Source organism: Leucopleurus acutus (genome assembly GCF_964270905.1).
Source record: "Leucopleurus acutus genome assembly, chromosome: 12".
In the NCBI taxonomy this organism is placed as follows: Eukaryota; Metazoa; Chordata; class Mammalia; order Artiodactyla; family Delphinidae; genus Leucopleurus; species Leucopleurus acutus.
Genome location: NC_139154.1, coordinates 53,097,063 through 53,119,521, shown reverse-complemented (window position 1 = coordinate 53,119,521; position 22,459 = coordinate 53,097,063). Strand labels below are relative to the sequence as shown.

Sequence of the window (22,459 nt, the reverse complement as noted above, 5' to 3'; positions counted from 1 at the left end):
ATGTGTTTTCTGTGAATATACAATTTTAATTTATTCTCCCTCCTCACACCGTGCCCCCATGATTGAATAATAAAGAACAGAGACTGCACCTTTGATTTGCACATTGGGGTTGCTCATAACTGTTGGCTTATTAAAGCCTGAAGTCCAATAGCTTCAGGCTATGTAATTCCCCATTAATAACAGATTAAAAGTCTAGCAAGGTCCAAAGGGAAACACTATGTTCCCCACTGGCAATAAAATTACTGTATTTCCTCAATTCTAAGATATACATCTTCACATTGTAACATTTCTAATCACGATGTATTTTATAATCACTATAATTGGTATAACAGTGTTCCTTTTTTCCTGAAGAGTTTGGTTATTAAACAGATGGTATATTTTATAATCTAATGGTATCTGAATAAGAAAATATCATACATAACTGATTAAACAAGCAAGTCTATCTTCTATCCATGACTAAAAAGCTGTTTCTATCTAATTCATACCTACATCACATAATTTGTACTTTCCACCTTTAAGTGCTAATTAATGAAGATCATAAAACTATCAGAATGTATTTTATTTCAAGTATGAAAGAATAAATTCTGTATTAAATTGTACATCATTTTTATACATTCCTCATAAGAGTCATCACATTCTATTTATAATCATAGGAGACAATTTTCAATACGAGAACTCCACACTAATAAACAAACAAACAAACAACAATGGATTACTGAATTAAATGCTTAGATTGCGGAATTAAATCTCTTTTCATTGATGCTGTGCTATGGCCTAAAAACCAGCTTATGACACTTAATCTAAGACTCAGGGAGGGACTTGGGTTACATCAAATAGCTGAAGGAGAAGGGTCTGGGATATACAAGGAGGAAATGGAGGATGGAAGCAGGTATCAACACAGTTCCCTGACCAGCATCAACACAGCAGTACAAATACTTGTTCAACTGTGGCTCTACCTACATCAGGAGACATAGGCTGTCCTCTGTGCAGTCTCATCCCTGCGTTTCTCCATCTTTCCCTTCCTTCCTTCCTTCCTTCTCCTCTTAGATCAGTAACTGTCCCCACCCTGAAGTTACCACAAAAGCAAACAGAGAAGCTGGAGCAAGCCCAGGAGGGATGTAAGATCGCATCAAAGGCCTTCCTCAGGACTCCTTACTGCTGCCACTCTTTCCCATCTCCCTAGTCCCTACCCTTGGCATTATTTTCAGTACACAACAGAATTTTCGTGTTCAATGCACCAAGTAAATTTGTTTGCAGGCTCTGGAATGAAAAGTAGCAAGACATGGGCTTCAAGGACGGTAACATCAACCAAAGAACAAGCAAAAATGTTGGTTTGGGGTCTCTGGGATAAGAAAATGTAAATGCTAATGGCCTCCATGGAAGCAGATGGAAAGGCCTATTGAGCAGGTAAACTGACTAAAAGCTATAAATTTAAGCTACAAGAGAATGTATTAGCCAAGTCAAGAAAACATACTAAGGCAGCAACCAGCCCAGTAATGACATAGTAACTAAGGACAGACCAGAAAACTGGTAAAAAGGAACTCTGATCATCTGTTTACATATTTAGAAGAAACCCAAGAAATTTCAAGGCTCTTAATATTTGAAAATATCAACAGAAGGCAAAAAATATGGTAGCCACTGGAAAAATTAGTCTCTACTCAGTCTGCCTTTTGGACTTTTTTCAAGGGCAGTAATACATAACTAACTGCATTACTAATTCATACTTACTGAAGTCTAGGGAAAAAACAACACTTTATCTCTATTTAAAGGTAAAAATGGCTTAAAAAAATGTTTTAAAACATCCAGCCACCTTGTAAAAGCTCAAGAAGGGTCAAAAGAAGCCTCTTCCCACCCCATCCAGTGTTTCTACAAAACTCGCCTATGGAAACTGTTAGACTTGGATGCTAATTTAAATAATTTACAATCCTACTTACCTTGGTTAAATATTCCTGAGGAGTGGGTGCTGGAGTGAATTCATAATTTGAAAACACAGCTCCTTCCCTTCTTACATCTAGAATAAGTTGGGCCACGTAATTTTCCTGGAACCGTGTCCTTTTTCCCAAAGCACCTGAAAAAATATATACTAAATTATATGTATCAACTTGTCAATCAGACATACAGTACAATCTTAAAGAGTAGTATTTTCAGAGTGCTGTAGAGCTTATGAGGTATTTTCTCCATTTCAAATAAGAGAAACCTGAGGCTCAAAGATGACTTTAAAATGACTTTTTATAAAATTATAAAGCCAGTAAGTTATAAGGTCAAAACTCAAACCCAGGATTTCTGCCACTAGTTTCCACATACTTACTTTTTCACTAAACTACCTCCCTTCTCAAAAAAGATAACTCATTAGGTGTCATAGAGAGAAGAAATACTATCCTCTCCATACAACAGATGAAAAAAGGGAAGTTGTGAAGTGCAGTCATTTGCTCAAGATCACAGGGTTTTCAGTATCAGAGCCAGGGCTTAAAGCCAGGGTCTTCAGGTTCTAAATCCCACAGTCTTTCTATTACACTATCTGGCTCCACGTAAGACCAAATTTTTTTTCATTTTGTATCTGAAATAACTTGCTGCAGAACAGCTTTAAGAGAAGCAAAAGCTCTGACATCTATTCTCTAGCAAGAGTCAGATTACAAAGACCCTTGATTACAAAGACCAGTCTAAGAAGTCTGGATTTTATCCTGTGATGAGTCTGGCTCTACTTTATACAACAACCATTTAAACACGTTATACTAAAAATAGCAATTGAGATGGTCTAACACAGCTTACTTTTTTATAGTAAGGCTAGAGCTGAAAAGAAAAAAGTAATAATCTGATTCTCATTTTATATTTGTGAGCACATTTGTATTTTTAAGTTCTTCAGCCTTAACTTGGAAAAAAATATGAAGAACTAGCTAGTAAATACACCAACAGCTAAAGCTGACTATACTGGGTACCATGATACTAGTTTTTTAAATAATCCAAAAAAAGAAGTCTCCTAGGACCGAAATATTTAAAAACAAAATCTCTGAAACTAACCTCACAACTTATATTACATATATCTCAAATACAAGACTCCAACTTACACCTGGCCATTGTCACAAAGTTATAAGTTGGATATTTAATAATTCTCCACATACAAACAATGTAATAAAAGGTGGGTAAGATGCCAGACTAGGCCACAAAGTCACATTTACCTCATAACGTATCTGAAGGATTTTATTGACAGGACTACCTCAATAAGCACAGAGTCTGGGGACTAAGAATGGGCCTTAGAGATAATCTAGACCAAGCCTACGCAGGACAAGCAGATTCAATCATTTCAACATTCACAGATTGTTGTTTCAACATTCACAGAGCCCAGGTTCAACAGGTATAAATGGTGTGACCCACTGATGATGTCTGATTTTCATGAATGTCTTCAATATAGAATGCCAATTACATTGTGAGACTAGGGACAGGGCAATACATTAAGAGAAAATAATGTTTCTTATTTGATACTCAGAAAAAAACACAGAGATCTTGGGAAAAATTCTGCAATTTATTTGTTCTTCCAACAAATGTTTATTGAGTGCCTACTGTATGCCAGACAGTGTTCTAAGGCCATGAAGAAACATCTAAACAAAACAGTCAAAAATTTCTGTTCTTAAGAAATACAAGAAAGGCAGGATGGAAGCCGCAGGTGGGTACTTAACAGAAAGGGCAAACTAAATTTGGGAATCAGGAGGGGTCTTGGGAAGCCCACATGCACAACCAAATACACAAAGTTCATTTGTGTACTGCCCAGCTGCCACATACTACTGACATGTCTAACTAGACATGGGCATCTGCAGGAATAAAGTATATGATTTCAACTTTGTTCTAAAACTATGAATTTTTAAATAAAATCTATTTTTGTAAAGCAAACAAGAGGACACAGATAATAAAATACAACCATACAATACAGCCAAACTGCCAATTTTATATTAGTTTATCATAAAAATAAATAAATTATCCACAAAACGTAAAAAAAAAATCTTACCTGTCAAATCAATTTGTAATCTGCAGATCTCTTTAGCAATATTGAACTGATCTTTTGCTTTTTTATATTCATAATAATATAAAAATATATATGCACATTCCAGATGGAACTGAACAGCCAAATATCGACCTGAATCATCTACAAACAGATCCTCTAGTTTCATCACTGTAAGACAAAAGATGAAACATTAAAAAGTATGATGAGAATAAAAATATATTATAAAGTAAAACAATGAGTCCATAATATATGAAATATATATATTACATAGTTCCTGCTCTTAAAGAATTTCAAATCTGGAAGATGAGAGACACATATAATAATAGTTTACAGTAAGCATTCTCTGAGCACTTACACATTCCAAGCTTCAAGCTAAGGATATTATATACATTATCTCCTTTATTCCACACAATCCTAGGAGATATGATTCATAACCCTACTCTTTCTTATTTTAGAGTACTTGTCTTAAACGTACAATAAAAAAATATGACAACACAAGGTGATGATACAATATACCAAGTGAATCTGCAAAGTTAAACAATATGAAAATCTAATGAACAGATCAGCTTACAGACAGTTTTCCACATAAAGAATGTAGAATTTCTCCCTTAAAAGAAGAAACAGATATATATCCATATAGAGCTAAGACAATTATCAAATAGAAAATGAATAAGTATTGGCTTAGCAGTCATATTCTACTTTATTTCTCTCAACACATGAGATGAAAAGATGGGAGAATAATAGCCTAATAACATGGTATCTGAAATAAGATGATTTTCAAAATTAATTATATATAATAAAGGGGCTAGTTGGCATACACCAAGGGAGTTTCCAACAGGTCACCTCATCCATCCCTCTACAATATCCCTGAAAAACTATCCTTCACAAATGTTCCCGGAACAGGATCAGCATTGCACAAAACAGTTTACATGAATGAAAGTATAATGAATGAATAGAAAACACACTTAGAATGTCCAAAAATTGAGAATCAGTTTTCTGTAATTCAAGCTGAGAGGGAAGTGACATTGATCGATGGCTACTCTGCTCAGCACTATGTATTTTACATGTTGTGTTAATTCTCACAATGATGTCTTTAGGGTTGACATTAACCCCATTGAACTCATTAGAAAACTGAGCTTACATCGCTTACTGACTAGTCACCTCACCTGTTAAATGACAAAGCCAGAATTTGAATCCAAACTTGTTGGGAAAATGGGAGGAGGGAGCTGGCATTGGAAGGACAGAGTTGTAGAGATGATGTTACAAAACCTAATCTACTTTCTCACCAAGTAATCTGACAGAAACCTACAGCTAAGAAACAGACATCCTTTGTCTTACCATGAACTGAAAATAAAATGAGTCTGAAAAAGAAAGTTTTTCTATATACTGTCAGTCCTTTAAAGAGATTCTTAACTCAAATAAAGAGACTAAATCAAGATGTACATGTCTTAGGACTTCCTTGGTGGCACAGTGGTTAAGAATCCACCTGCCAATGTAGGGGACACGGGTTCAAGCCCTGGTCTGGGAAGATCCCACATGCTGTGGAGCAACGAAGCCCATGTGCCACAACTACTGAGCCTGCGTTCTAGAGTCCGTGAGCCACAACTACTGAGCCCGCATGCCCCAACTACTGAAGCCCGCGTGCCTAGAGCCCATGCTCTGCAACAAGAGAAGCCACCGCAATGAGAAGCCCGCGCACTGCAACGAAGAGTAGCCCCCGCTCACCACAACTAGAGAAAGCCTGCATGCAGCAACGAAGACCTAATGCAGCCATAAATTAATTAATTAATTTTTTTAAAAAGATGTACATGTCTTACTTCAAAAGGCAGACAGGCATACAAACACGAACTCCTCACTGTGAAAATCCTTCAACAGATTTCCTCCATGCAAACCAAACTCAAGAAAAGGTGGATCTGATGATACTCCATGCTGTTAGTGAGTGCTTTTTCTTTTTAAACTTTCTCTTCTTTTGTCTGCCCATTATTCCTGAGTGTCTAGCCACTACTCTCAGAAATATAACCTTCTATGAGCTTAGCACAATTCACAAATGACACAATTTCGCCTAATTGTCAATGACAGTAATCTTCTCTAAAGGTTCTGGATGCAAACTGTATTAAGGGATGTTACCTAAGGTTTTTCAAAATCCTCTCTCAAATATCACAAAACGGCCATTTCTGCACTTAAGTAGGCTTGTTATGCTGTGATCACTCACAAAGGTCTAGGGAGGACCACTAAATTTAAACTGTCCTAATAACACATAAGTCACATAAATGCCCAAAGCAAGATGTGTATATCTATCGTCCCTCCTACCTACCCACTTACCTACTTGTAGAAACGTGTGTGTGTGTGTGTGTGTGTGTGTATACACAAACACATATTAGTACAATTGGTTCTGATCTTGTACTTCTGTGCTTTTTCTGCATTTCTTACGTGTTCAGGGGTCAAAGACTGTTCAAAAAGTAGGATACTAATTTTTTTAAGAATTAGTTTAATCTTTAATTCCACCAGCATGACCAATTACTCTCCCAATAAAAATACCTTTAAGAAACTGGATTTAAAATTTTTAATATATTTTTGTGCTAATGATTGTGTTGGGAACAAAATGACTGCTGAGAACAAAATAAGGAAACATCAAAAGACAAAAACTAAATGAAAACTGCAACCTTAGGAATTAAGCACACAGTCTGCCATATTCTGCCCGGAAGCTACCTACCAAACCTTTAGGGACCTGAGGATTCCACTCTGATGGCTGCAAGAAGCACCAAAGTCAAAAGATCAGACCTGAACCTACCCAGAGTAGGCAATCTAGCCAGAGAGCTCCATTTAAAACTGAGCCCCAAAGAACTGTGTCTTCAAAGGAAGTTAAAAAGGACTAGGTCTGCCACACAGAAGAGGTCAAAAAGGAAAATGGCAGTGGGCAAAGGGGAAAACATTTATCCCAAGAATTCATCACCATAAGCCAGCTTTCACACAGATTTGTAGATAATATTCAGTCAAAAAAAAAAAAAAACCCACAAAAACAAATAGGGCTTCCCTGGTGGCGCAGTGGTTGAGAATCCGCCTGCCGATGCAGAGGACAACAGGTTCGTGCCCCGGCCCAGGAAGATCCCACATGCCGCGGAGCGGCTGGGCCCATGAGCCATGGCCGCTGAGCCTGCACGTCTGGAGCCTGTGCTCCGCAATGGGAGAGACCACAACAGTGAGAGGCCCGCGTACCGCAAAAACAAAAACAAAAAAACCCTACCCCTCAAGCCAAGAATTTAGGTCCCCAGAGAAGTAGCACAAACAAAGAAAAATCCTCTTTTGTAGGAATGCAACTTCAACCAGGATTCAATGAATTCCCACAGATAAATTTCCAAGGAACAAGAGCTCACAGGAAACAACAACAACCACCAAAAAACAGAACATTAGCAGAAACAGCAAAAGGCAGAAACACACCTTCAAAGCCTTCAGAGGCTGAAATTGTGAGATACCCATACATGAAATATTCAATAGGTTTCAAAAAATAAAAGGCTAGAAAATATGAACAAGGAAAAAGAAACTATAGAAATCTACCACGCAAATCAGAAAAGAAACCAAAAATAGTTTAGAAAAAATATTTTAATTAAAATTAAAAATTAAATGGACAGACCAGAGAACTAGAAGATAGATCTAAATAAAATTATTCAGGAGGCAACATAGGGCAACAAAGAGATAGAAAATAAAAGAATTAAAGAACGTTGAGGATGCAGATGAGAAGTTCTAATGTGTCTGAAGATCTAGAAGGAGAAAACAGATAATGAAGAAGAGATGATATTTGAAGAGACAATGGCTAAGCATTTCCAGAGATGTGGAAAGAAACTAAATCTCAGAATCAGGAAGCCCACTAAATCCCTAACAAGATAAAGAGAAATCCACACCTAGTCCAGTAACAGTCAAACTAAAGAATGCCAAATACAAAGACAAGATCTTAAGAACAGCAAAAGGAAAAATGCACACAAACGAAGAATAGTTGGACCAACGCCTGATTTCCCAATGCCAACAGTGGAACCAGAAGAAAACAGATTAATATCTTCATGGTACTGAGAGAAAATAACTATGAACCTAGAATCCTTTAGCTGACAATTCAAGGAGAGTGAAATAATGATATTTCCAAGTAAAAAGAAGCAGAGTTTATCACCAAGATATGTTTGCTAAAACTGAACTGCTAAATTACTTTAAATAACTTTTAGTATACAAAAACATAACTTTTAAAAATAAGTTTATTTATTTATTTATTTTTGGCTGTGTTGGGTCTTCGTTGCTGAGCATGGGCTTTCTCTAGTTGCAGCAAGTGGGGGCTACTCTTCATTGCAGTGCACGGGCTTCTCATTGGGGTGGCTTCTCTTGTTGTGGAGCACGGGCTCTAGGTGCACGGGCTTCAGTAGTTGTGGCATGCGGGCTCAGTAGTTGTGGCTAATGGGCTCTAGAACGCAGGCTCAGTAGTTGTGGTACACAGGCTTAGTTGCTCCGTGGCATGTGGGATCTTCCTGGACCAGGGCTTGAACCCATGTCCCCTGCATTGGCAGGCGGATTCTTAACCACTGCACCACTAGGGAAGTCCCCCAAAACATAACTTTTATTACCTCCATACCTCCCCTAGGTAGAGAAAAATGAGAAAACATTGCCCAAAGACAGACAGGAAAAAGCCAAGGACCATAACCCAACACTGCAGTTTCAGACTTCCAAAAACAGTACATCTTTGGAGTATGGAAAGGAAGAAGGCCAAGTCTCTTTATGAACAAGTGTGAAGGAGCATTGAGAATTTTATCTATTTTTAAAGCTTCTGATTTAGAGTAAAAGTTGAAAGCTGCTGTAAGTACTTGTATCTGCTTCAGCAGAGATACTTTCCAATGTTAATTAACCTACTGATGAAGACATAAAACTTAGAAGAGTAAAGAGCAATGAAAAGGTAGAGAATTGGTGTTTCCCCAAAAGCAACCCCATCATCCTAGTGACAACATTCTCATGAGAAGCTGAATCTCATGGATATTAACTAGACAAGCACGTACAGGATTATTTAATTTCTTAAATATACAGCATAACCATCAATAAAACTGATCAAATATGCCCTAGCTAAAGCCATTTAACTGATTCCCATTGCTCTTAGGATAAAAACAAAATTCCTGAACATCCCCTATCATATCCTATACAGTCCGGGACTTCCACCTCCCACACTGTCCTCTCTCTGCTTCAACCACAATGACCTTAGACCATCTTGCTCATGCCACAGAGCCTTTACGGTTCACATAAGCCCTTCTTTCTGGCATCAAAGTTTGCCAAGTCAGACATTTATCGACTACCCTGTCACCCATTTATAAGATACTTCTTATCTTAGCCTATTATACATCCAAAATCCCTTATCTGAAATGATGAAATTTTTTAAAATCCCTGCAAACCTAAAGTGTTTTTGCAATTTGTTTTAGGGGAAAAGATCTGAACTGACCTCATTTGGCAGCAAAATTGGACATGAATGGACAGGTAGAACTAGCCCTCCGGAAAATAACAAAGGGTAGGGAAAAGTAAGAGCGCAAATTATAATACATGAGGAATAGAAGCTTTTGCCACTTAGGGGAACCTGGGGCTCCTGTTTGCCTCAGCTAATTTTTAAAGTCTACCTTTGAGGATCCAAACACAGCAGAAGATTGGACATAGTCCAGAGGTCTCACGTCTGTCAAAAGAAGACAGGTGAATAAACTATGAAACACCAACATACTAGAATATTAGACAGCTGTAAAAAGGAATGATCTTCAAAATACATTAAGGAGGGGCTTCCCTGGTGGCGCAGTGGTTGAGAATCTGCCTGCTAATGCAGGGGACACGGGTTCGAGCCCTGGTCTGGGAGGATCCCACATGCCGCGGAGCAACTAGGCCCGTGAGCCACAACTACTGAGCCTGCGCATCTGGAGCTTGTGATCCGCAACAAGAAAGGCCACGACAGTGAAAGGCCACGACAGTGAGAGGCCCGCGCACCGCGATGAAGAGTGGCCCCCACTTGCCACAGCTAGAGAAAGCCCTCGCATAGAAACGAAGACCCAACACAGCAAAAATAAATTAATTAATTAATAACCTCCTACCCCCAACATCTAAAAAAAAAAAATGATTAAAAGAACAGGATTTGGTTTTCAGCTTTAAAAAAAAAAATTAAGGAAATAAAGTCCCAAACAGCAATGTGTGTGTGTATACGTGTGTATATACATGAAATATACTTTATATTTTATATATATATATATAAAATATTTTGTGTAACATGAAGGAAGGGAGAATACCAAAGAGCAAAAAGAAAACTAGAAGAATAAACCAAAAATTAATAAAACTAATAAAGGGAAAAAGAGAGAATAGGGTAGAAGGAAAACAGAGATAGATGAGAAACTTCTCTGAAGAGACCTTAACTTGACCTTGACTCTTCTCTGAAGAGTTCTGATTCTGGAATCACGTAATTATTTTATATATTCAAAAAATCAAAAATAAAAACATCAAGTCCTAAAAATTGAAAACAAATGGAAAAATATAACTCTAACTATATAACAAGTTGGTGACAAGGGAAAGAATTATTGCAAATGTCTTTAAAATGTTTTGCCTTAGAGCATAGTATACATCCTTAAGGTAACATATTCTAGGGGCAAAGAGAGTTGCAAAGAAATCTTGAGCCTTATTCAGTGGTCTTATTGTTAGTAGGAATGCTGGCATTGTTTTGAAACTTTTTATATATACAACAAAGCAAGTAAGTACTTATGTTTATGTTGTTAGGAACAAGATTTTCAGTTTAAGAGAAGAAGGATATAAATATGAAATCAAAGATATTGATACACTGCAAGGTTAAATTTTTTTATATCATATTATTTCTTTACTACTATCATGCTGCTGAAATTACTATAGTTTTAGAGTAACTTTTATATCTAAGGGAAAGTCTGCATCATTATTTTTCTCTTTAAAAATCCTCTTGACTATTCTTACATACTTTTTCTTCCTAAATCAATTTGCATATTCTCTCTTCAAAATGTAATTGCACTTACTGTAATTGCACAATTAGCATCTTTACAATACTGATCATCCTATTCAAGAAAACAGTATGTCTTTAACATTTTTAGTAAAGTTATACAATTGACTTCATTTTGGTTTTGGACATTTTAAGAAATTCCTAGGTTAAATCTTTTTTTCACCTTTTTATTGAAATAAAATTGACATATAACATGATATTAATTTCAGGTATAAAACATAATGATTCAATATATGTATATACTGCAAAATGATCACCACAGTAAGTCTAGTTAACATCCATCACCACATACAGTTACAGTTTTTTTTCTTGTGATAAGAACTTTTAAGACCTACTCTCTCAGCAACTTTCGATACAGAATTATTAACTATAGTCACTATGCTGTACATGCAAGGTTAAATTTTTCAACAGCTTTATTTAGATAATTCACATACGTACAAGCCCAACAACCTGAAGTGTGAAACTCAATGGCTTTTAGTATATTCCAAGAAATCTGCAACCATCACAACAGTCAACTCTAAAACATTTTTATCACCTCAAAAATAAATCCTGAACCCTTTAGCTATCACTCTCCTCCGCCCACCCCTCCCATAGCCCTAAATACAACTAATCTACTTTCTGACTCTAAATCTGCCTATTCTGGACATTTCATGTAAATGAAATCATATACTATGTAGTCTTTCATAACTGGCTTCTATAACTTAGTATGATGTTTTCAAGGTTCACTTGTGTTGTAGTATGTATCAGCACTTCATTTCTGTTTTTGGCTAAATAATGCTACAATGGAATCCATTGTATGGATATACAATATTTTGTTTATCCATATATCACTTGATGGACACTTCCATCTTTTAGTTATTACAAATAATGCTGCTATAAACATTCATATACAAGGTTTTGTATGGACCTACGTTTTCATTTCTCTTGGGTATATACCTAGGAGTTGAACTGCTGGATCAGATGGTGATTCTGTACTTAACTGTTTAAGAAACTGCCAAACTGCCTTCCAAAATGGCTGTACCATTTTACATTTCCACCAGCAGTGTTCCAATTTTTCCACGTCCTCAACAATACTTGTTATTATCTCACTTTTTTTATTATAGCCAGTCGTGGGAGTGTGAACTTACATCTCACCATGGTCTTGATTCTCTCTGCCCTAATGGCTAATGATATCGAACTCTTTTTTTTTCTTTTTGCAGTACGCGGGCCTCTCACTGTTGTGGCCTCTCCCGTTGCGGAGCACAGGCTCCGGACACGCAGGCTCAGCGGCCATGGCTCACAGGTCCAGCCGCTCCACGGCATGTGAGATCTTCCAGGACCGGGGCACGAACCCATGTCCCCTGATCGGCAGGCGGACTCTCAACCACTGCGCCACCAGGGAAGCCCGATATCGAACATTCTTTCATGTACTTATGTCTTCTCTAGATAAACATCTGCTTAGATCCTTTGCCCATTTTTAATTGGGTCTTTTTTTTTTATAATTGGGTTGTCAGAGTTCTTTACATATTCCAGATACAAGTGTCTTATGATATATATGATTTGCAAATATATTCTCCCATTCTATGGCTTGTCTTTTCACTTTCTTGATAGTGTCCTTTGAAATCCAAAAGTTTTTTAAATTTTGATGAAGTCCAACGTATCTATTTTTTTTCTTTTGTTGCTCATGCTTTTCGTGTCATATTTAAGAATCTGTTGCCAAATCTAAGGTCATAAAGATTTACCCCTATATTTTCTCCTAAGAGTCCTATAGTTTTAGCCCTTTCATTTAGGTCTCTAATCCACTTAAATTTAACTTTTGTAGACAGTATAAGGTAAGGGTCCAATTTCATTCTTTTGCATGTGGTTACCCACTTGTCCCAGTTGAAAAGACTACTTTTTCCCCATTGAAACATTTTATATGTAAAGTAAAACAAGTAATTACATTAATATTGTTAGAAACAAGATCTCCAGTTTAAGAAAAAGATATAAATACCATTATAAACACTTCGTAAGGTTAAATTTTAATTGGAGCTCTTTGGTCAGGGTCAGGGACTTAACAGGCATGTCTTCTGGGGCCTGGTCTGAATGGGGATTCAACCAGCGTGTTTGCCAAAAACAAAGTCTCAACAAGGGCCTCAGCTGGGTGCTTGCCCTAAGTTTGAGACATGATTTATGCGTTCCTAAAACCAGGACTGGTGACTTGACCAAAGACTCAGCCAGCATGTTTGCAAGGTCCAGGGCTCACCCGGAGAGTCTGCTGGGGCTGGGGATCAGTCAGAGACTAGAGCAATATGTTTGCGGGGCTGGGGTCTCAACTGGCGTGCTCAACAGGGCCAGGGACTTAACCAACATTCAACAGAGCCAGGTCAAGGATTAAGCTCTGTGTTACCCAAGGTCAGAGCCAAGGGAGCAGCCTGCACAGTAGAGGTATGGCTGGGAAGACTGTACAAGTACTCATATTGAGGTTAATGGGAGCCTGGTTTTTCACTGTCAAAGAAAAGAGTTAGAAATTTGGAAGAGAGAAGACTAAAATAAGCCCTGTGATATTGGATTGGAATTGGAGCTTATGTAAATTTGTGGGTTTTAATACAAAGATAAATATAGAAATAGATACAGATGTGTACATGTACTTATATATACATATACACATACTTTCCAGCTATGTCTGTTGAAAGGCTTTAAAAGGAACCAGAGCTCCTTGGAGAAATTACTGATTCCAGGGCCAGAGCAAATAAGGCTAAAGCATCTTCTTATGTCAGAAAATAAAGAAGTGCCCAAAGATATGTTGAAAGGGCACAGAAGCCAATTTCAACAAGCTCCAACTGGCCAAATCTGGGACAATTTGAGCATCAAAACAATTATAGTAACAATTATAATCTACTGAATAAATTAGGAATCTGTGACCACATACCAGTATCAATATATAAATGAATAAATTCAAAGTTTAGTGAGGAATAGGAGACTTACATGGTCTCTAAGTACATCACCATAAAACAGCAATTAATTATAAAGAGTAACAGCCAAAAACTGGAAGCAATCCAAATTTCCATCAACAGATTAAAGGATAAACAAACTGCGGTATTCCCATACAATGGAACACTACTCAAAAAATTAAAACGAATGACCTACCGGATGAATCAAAATAATTATGCTGAGTCAAAGAAGCCAGGCCACAAAAAAAAAAAAAATAAGAGTACAGACTGTATGAATCAACTTCTATAAAATTCAACAAAATGCAAACTAATATATAGCTATAGAAAGCAGATCAGTGGTGGTCTGAAGAGGCTGAAGGAAAGATCAGGAAGGGTGAGAGGACAGGGCTCCCGAGAAGCACAAGGAAGCTTTTGGGAGCAAAGTATATGTTCATTATCTCAATTGTGGTGATGGTTTCATGGGTGTAAACATATGTCCAAACTTTACAAATTATACATTTTAAGTATGTCAGGTGTACTGCATGTCAATTTTATCTCAATAAAGCTGTTTCAAAAATTAAAAAATATAAAGAGAAAATGGATAATTCTGTAGTGAAGAAGACTGACAAATACCACCTTAGTCGAGTGACCAAAGTTAGTATCACCAGTAATGGAACCAACTGAAATCGTGCACCATCTGATAGGATGCAATGACAGTAACACAGCATGATTTCTGTGACAGACCTAGACTGAAAGAGACTAAAGGAATATGACAACTAAATGTAACACTTGATTCTGGACTGGGTCATTTTGCTTTTTAGGACGTTTTAGGGACAACTGGCAAATCCTGATTGGCAGTAATTAAATATTTGTATTGTATCGATGTTAATTTCCTAATATTGATTGTTGTATTGTGGTTGTATAGGAAAATGCCTTCATAGAAAAACACCCTAAACTATGGAGGAGTGATAGGCCATCAATTCAGCAACTTATTCTTTAACGGTTTCAGAGGGGAAAAAAAAGTTCTTTGTACTATACTTGCAACTTTTCTAGAGGTTTATGTTTCAGGAAAATTTTTTAAGTCCAAAATATTAGCAACTAATAAAGAAAAATAATTAAGAACATATCTGGCCTTTCCTACATAAACCAAATTTTAGGGTTTTCACAGAGCCCTGGTTGATGAGGATGAGTTCTTTACAAAAGAATTCTAGAGATGTACTTAAGATTAATATAGACAGATTGCACTTTCTGAGCCAAATGTAGCCTGGGTTGCCTCAGTAACATGCCAACCAAATGGAAACTTCATAAGATCCTCAATAGGTGGATGGAGGGTATCCATCGTAAGTCATGAAAACCAGGGAGGCACACAGCCATAGGTAAGTGACAGCCAATTTCAACTCATTTCTTAAAAAAAACAAACAAAAATCCTCTTCTCCCCAACTTCCATACTTTCCAAGCTTGTTTCCTACATTGCCCTCTCTGATTTTTCTTCCATCCCACAATTCTAATCAATATCTACTGAAATATTATATATGCTTACAATTGTGCTATATCCTACAGCACAGTTTAAGCCCTACTCTCTGCAAAAAAGAAGATGGGGGAAGAAGCACTAGGAAGAGAAGACACATAATCATTATTCAACACACAGTTAATTTGATTTGAAATTGGGTGGTACTGACCATAAATACCAAAGGGGGGGAAATTCATAAAGCTGGGATAGTTGAACAAACCTTGTCAGAAGGGCTGGGCCTTAAAAGATGGGTAGAATTTGGCTATAACTCCACCTCTACACTGTAAGGGTCACAGCAGTATCTTATTCACTGCTGTTTAAGTCTACCACTTGTCATAGTTGGTGTTTAATAAATATCCTAGGAGTGAACAAATATTTAAAAACCCTTTGACGGCTGTCACCAACAAGATAGAAATCCAATTTCCTATCCATCTAGCTCCTGTCAACCTGTTTCAACCTCATAACCTGACACAGAACTCCTAACATCGCTCCAACCATTCCAAACTACCGGAATCCCCAAATGCACAAAGATGTTTCAAGTCTATGTGCCTCTCTTTGTACATATTATATGTCATTTCCAACTTCACCTAATAAATTCTTACTCATTCTTCAAGAATCAGTTCAAGCATTAGCTACTTTGTAAAGCCTTCTCTGGTCTCTCAAGTTTAGACTAATCATATCCTTTCATTCATTCCTTCCTCTTTCTTTTTTAATTGAAATATAGTTGATGTACAATATTTTGTCATTTTCAAGTGTACTACATAGGGATTTCACATTTGTATACATTATGAAATGATCACCACCATAAGTCTAATAACCATCTGTCCCCATACAAAGTTATTACAATATTACTGACCCATTTCTTATGCTGTATATTAAGTCTCCAAGGCTTATTTATTTTATAAATAGAGGTTTGTACCTCTTAATCCCCTTTACCTATTTTGCCCCTCCCACCTTTCTCCCCTCTGGCAACAACTGTATCTATGAGTTGGTTTTCATTGTTGTGTTTCTTTGTTTTGTGTTTTGGATTCCACATATAAGTAAGATCACACAATTTTTGTCTTTCTCTGACTTACTTCACTTAGCATGATACCCTCAAGGTTCATCCATGTTGTCACAAATAGCAAGGTTTCTTTCTTTCTTTTTTTTTTTTTTTAATGGCTGCCATCCCCTCCTCTTTTCTTCTACTTGTGAAGCAGGAGGGAAGGGGGCAGGGCACAACCACTGAAAGAATGACATAGCCCGAGGGCATAACATGAACTGATTAGAACCAAGGAGACCTTCAAGATGGAGGAAGGGTAAGACGTGGAGATCACCTTCCTCCACACAAATACATCAGAAATACATCTACATGTGAAACAGCTCCTACAGAACACCTACTGAATGCTGGCAGAAGACCTCAGACTTCCCAAAAGGCAAGAAACTCCCCACGTCTCTGGGTAGGGTAAAAGAAAAAAGAATAAACAGAGACAAAAGGATAGGGATGGGACCTGCACCAGTGGGAGGGAGCTGTGAAGGAGGAACAGTTTCCACACACTAGGAAGCCCCTTTGCGGGCAGAGACTGTGGGTGGCGGAGTGGGGAAGCTTCGGAGCCACAGAGGAGAGCGCAGCAACAGGGGTGCAGAGGGCAAAGCTGAGAGATTCCCGCACAGAGGATCGATGCCGACCAGCACTCACCAGCCCGAGAGGCTTGTCTGCTCACCCGCCAGGGCGGGCGGGGCTAGGAGCTGAGTCTCGGGCTTCAGAAGTCAGATCCCAGGGCGAGGACTGGGGTTGGCTGCATGAACACAGCCTGAAGGGTGCTAGTGCGCCAAAGCTAGCCAGAAGGGAGTCTGGGGAAAAGTCTGGACCTGCCTAAGAGGCAAGAGACTTTTTCCTGCCTCTCTGTTTCCTGGTGCGCGAGGAGAGGGGATTCAGGGCGCCGCCTAAACAAGCTCCAGAGACAGGCGCGAGCTGCGTCTATCAACGCGGACCCCAGAGATGTGCATGAAACACAAAGGCTGCTGCTGCTGCTGCCACCAAGAAGCCTGGGTGCGAGCACAGGTCACTATCCACACCTCCCCTCCCGGGAACCAGTGCAGCCCGCCACTGCCGGGGTCCCATGATCCAGGAACAACTTCCCCAGGAGAATGCACAGCACGCCTCGGGCTGTTGCAACATCATGCTGCCTCTGCTGTTGCAGGCTCAACCCGCATTCTGTACCCTCCCTCCCCCCGGCCTGAGTGAGCCAGAGCCCCCAAATCAGCTGCTCCTTTAACCCCGTCCTGCCTGAGCAGGGAACGGGTGCCTAAACGTGACCTACAGGCAGAGGAAGGGCCAAATCTAAAGCTGAACCCCAGGAGCTGTGTGAAAAATGAAGAGAAACAGGTATCTATCCCAGCACCCTCAGGAGCAGTGGATTAAATCTCAACAATCAACTTGATGTACCCTGCATCTGTGGAATACCTGAATAGACAACAAATCATCCCAAAATGAGGAGGTGGACTTTGGGAGCAACGATATATATATTTTTTTCCTTTTTCTCTTTTTGTGAGTGTGTATGTGTACACTTCTGTGTGTGACTTTTTCTGTATAGCTTTGCTTTTACCATTTGTCCAGGGTTCTCTCTGTCTGTTTTGGTTTATTTTAGTATAGCTTTTAGCACTTGTTATCATTGGTTGATTTTTTTTTTTGGTTTGGTTGCTCTCTTCCTTCTTTATTACATTTTAATATTTTAATTTTTAATAATTATTTTTTATTTCAATAACTTTACTGTATTTTTTTTCTTTCTTTTTTTCTCCCTTTTATTCTGAGCCATGTGGATGACAGGGTCTTAGTGCTCCGACCGGGTGTCAGGTCCATGCCTCTGAGGTGGGAGAGCCGAGTTCAGGACACTGGTCCACCAGAGACCTCCCAGCTCCATGTAATATCAAACGGCAAAAATCTCCCAGAGATCTCCATGTCAATGCCAACACCCAGCTCCACTCAACAACCAGCAAGCTACAGTGCTGGACACCCTATGCCAAACAACTAGCAACACAGAAACACAAGCCCAACCACTAGCAGAGAGGCTCCCTAAAATCATAATAAGGTCACAGACAACCCAAAACACACCAACGGACATGGTCCTGCCCACCAAAAAGACAAGATCCAGCCCCATCCACCAGAACACAGGCACAAGTCCCCTCCACCAGGAAGCCACTGAACCAACCTTAGCCACTGGGGACAGACACCAAAAACAACAGGAACTACAAACCCGCATCTTGTGAAAAGGAGACCCCAAACACAGTAAGTTAAGCAAAATGAGAAGACAGAGAAACACACAGCAGATAAAGGAGCAAGGTAAAAACCCACCAGACCAAATAAATGAAGAGGAAATAGGCAGTCTACCTGAAAAAGAATTCAGAGTAATGATAGTAAAGATCATCTAAAATCTTGGAAACAGAATGAAGAAAATACAGAAACGTTTAACAATGACCTAGAAGAACTAAAGCGCAAACAAACAATGATGAACAGCACAATCAATGAAATTAAAAATTCTCTAGAAGGAATCAACAGCAGAATAACTAAGGCAGAAAAACGGGTAAGTGACCTGGAAGATAAAATAGTGGAAATAACTACTGCAGAGCAGAATAAAGAAAAAAGAATGAAAAGAATTAAGGACAGTCTCAGAGACCTCTGGGACAATATTAAACGCACCAACATTCGAATTATAGGGGTCCCAGAAGAAGAAGAGAAAAAGAAGGGACCAAGAAAATATTTGAAGAGATTATAGTTGAAAACTTCCCTAATATGGGAAAGGAAATAGTTGATCAAGTCCAGGAAGCACAGAGAGTCCCATACAGGATTAATCCAAGGAGAAATACGCCAGACACATATTAATCAAACTGTCAAAAATTAAATACAAACAAAAAATATTAAAAAGCAGCAAGGGAAAAACAGCACAAGGGAATCCCCATAAGGTTAATAGCTGATCTTTCAGCAGAAACTCTGCAAGCTAGAAGGGAGTGGCAGGACATATTTAAAGTGATGAAAGGGAAGAAACTACAACCAAGATTACTCTACCCAGCAAGGATCTCATTCAGATTCAACGGACAAAATTGAAACCTTTATAGACAAGCAAAAGCTAAGAGAATTCAGCACCACCAAACCAGCTTTACAACAAATGCTAAAGGAACTTCTCTAGGCAGGACACACAAGAGAAGGAAAAGACCTACAAGAACAAACCCAAAACAATTAAGAATACAGTAATAGGAATATACATATCGAAAATTACCTTAATTGTAAATGGATTAAATGCACCAACCAAAAGGCACAGACTGGCTGAATGGACACAAAAACAAGACCGCATATATGCTGTCTACAAGAGACCAACGTCAGACCTAGGGACACATACAGACTGAAAGTGAGGGGATGGAAAAAGATATTCCATGCAAATGGAAACCGAAAGAAAGCTGGAGTAGCAATTCTCATATCAGACAAAATAGACTTTAAAATAAGGACTATTAAAAGAGACAAAGAAGGACACTACATAATGATCAAGGGATCGATCCAAGAAGAAGATATAACAATTGTAAATATTTATGCACCCAACAGAGGAGACCCGCAACACATAAGGCAAATGCTAACAGCCATAGAAGGGGAAACTGACAGTAACACAATCATAGTAGGGGACTTTAACACCCCACTTTCACCAATGGACATATCATCCAAAATGAAAATAAATAAGGAAACACAAGCTTTCAATGATACATTAAACAAGATGGACTTCATAAGACGTTCCATCCAAAAACAACAGAATACACTTTCTTCTCAAGTGCGCGTGGAACATTCTCCAGGGCAGATCATATCTTGGGTCACAAATAAAGCCTTGGCATATTTAAGAAAACTGAAATCATATCAAGTATCTTTTCCAACCACAAAAAAGAGATTGGATATCAATTACAGGAAAAAATCTGTAGAAACTACAAACACATGGAGGCTAAACAATACACTACTTAACAACCAAGAGATCACTGAAGAAATCAAAGAGGAAATCAAAAAATACCTAGAAACAATTTACAATGAAAACACAATGACCCAAAACCTATGGGATGCAGCAAAAGCAGTTCTAAGAGGGAAGTTTAGAGCACTACAGTCCCACCTCAAGAAACAAGAAACACCTCAAATAAACAATCTAAGCTTACACCTACAGCAATTAGAGAAATAAGAACAAAAAAACCCAGAGTTAGCAGAAGGAAAGAAATCAAAAGATCAGACCAGAAATAAATGAAAAAGAAATGAAGAAAACAATAGCAAGATCAAAAAAATTAAAAGTTGCTTCTTTGAGAAGATAAACAAAATTGATAAAGCACTGGCCAGACTCATCAAGAAAAAAAGGGAGAAGACTCAAATAAGAAGAATTAGAAATGAAAAAGGAGAAGTAACAACTGACACTGCAGAAATACAAAGGATCATGAGAGATTGCTACAAGCAATTATATGCCAATAAAATGGACAACCTGGAAGAAATGGACAGGGCCTTAGAAAAGCACAACCTTCTGAGACTGAACAAGGAAGAAATAGAAAATATAAACAGACCAATCACAAGCACTGAAATTGAGACTGTGATTAAAATTCTTCCAACAAACGTAAGCCCAGGACCAGATGGCTTCACAGGTGAATTCTATCAAACATTTAGAGAAGAGCTAACACCTATCCTTCTCAAACTCTTGCAAAATATAGCAGAGGGAGGAACACTCCCAAACTCATTCTACGAGACCACCATCCCCCTGATGCCAAAACCAGACAAAGATGTCACAAAGAAAGAAAACTACAGGCCAATATCACTGATGACGACAGATGCAAAAATCCTTAACAAAATACTAGCAAACAGGGCTTCCACAGTGGCGCAGTGGTTCAGAGTCTGCCTACTGATGCAGGGGACACAGGTTCATACCCTGGTAAGGAAGGATCCCACATGCCGCAGAGCGGCTGAGCCCGAGCCATGGCCGCTGAGCCTGTGCATCCAGAGCCTGTGCTCCGCGGCGGGAGAGGCCGCAACAGTGGGAGGCCCGCATACTGCAAAAAAAAATAATAATGATACTAGCAAACAGAATCCAGCAGCACATTAAAAGGATCATACAACATGATCAAGTGGGGCTTATCCCACGAATGCAAGGATTCTTCAATATATGCAAATCAATCAATGTGATACACCATATTAACAAACTGAAGAATAAAACCATATGATCATCTCAATAGACGCAGAAAAAGCTTTTGAAAAAATTCAACACCCATTTATGATAAAAACCCTCCAGAAAGTAGGCCTAGAGGGAACTTAACTCAACATAATAAAGGCCATTTATGACAAACCCACAGCCAACATCATGCTCAACTGTGAAAAACTGAAACCATTTCCACTCAGATCAGGAACAAGACAAGGTTGCCCACTCTCACCACTATTATTCAACATTGTTTTAGAAGTTTTAGCCACAGCAATCAGAGAAGAAAAAGAAATAAAGTGAATCCAAATCGGAAAACAAGTAAAGCTGCCACTGTCTGCAGACGACATGATAGTATACATAGAGAATCCTAAAGATGCTATAAGAAAACTACTAGAGCTAATCAATGAATTTGGTAAGTAGAGGGATACAAAATTAATGCACAGAAATCTCTTGCATTCCTATACACTAATGATGAAAAATCTGAAAGAGAAATTAAGGAAACACTCCCATTTACCACTGTAACAAGAAGAATAAAACACCTAGGAATAAACCTACCTAAGGAGACAAAAAACCTGTATGCAGAAAACTTTAACACAATGATGAAAGAAATTAAAGATGATAGAAACAGATGGAGAGAAGTACCATGTTCTTGGACTGGAAGAATCAACATTGTGAAAATGAGTATACTACCCAAAGGAATCTAGATTCAATGCAATTCCTATCAAACTACCACTGGCATTTTCCACAGAACTAGAACAAAAAATTGCACAATTTTTATGGAAACACAAAAGACCCCGAATAGCCAAAGCAATCTTCTGAAAGAAAAAAGGAGCTGGAGGCATCAGGCTCCCTGACTTC

General features: G+C 38.3%; 1 protein-coding gene across 1 annotated transcript in view; it reads right to left on the bottom strand.

Moving 5' to 3' along the window:
* TTC27 (tetratricopeptide repeat domain 27) overlaps nt 1-22,459 on the bottom strand; it is a 186,848-nt gene that overhangs the window by 139,542 nt on the left and 24,847 nt on the right. Inside the window, exons 6-7 of the mRNA XM_082852062.1 lie at nt 4,001-4,165; nt 1,935-2,068 (exon numbers count right to left, since the gene is read on the bottom strand). Of these exons, the coding sequence (XP_082708188.1) occupies nt 1,935-2,068; nt 4,001-4,165 (299 nt within the window). The remainder of the gene's footprint in view (nt 1-1,934; nt 2,069-4,000; nt 4,166-22,459) is intronic.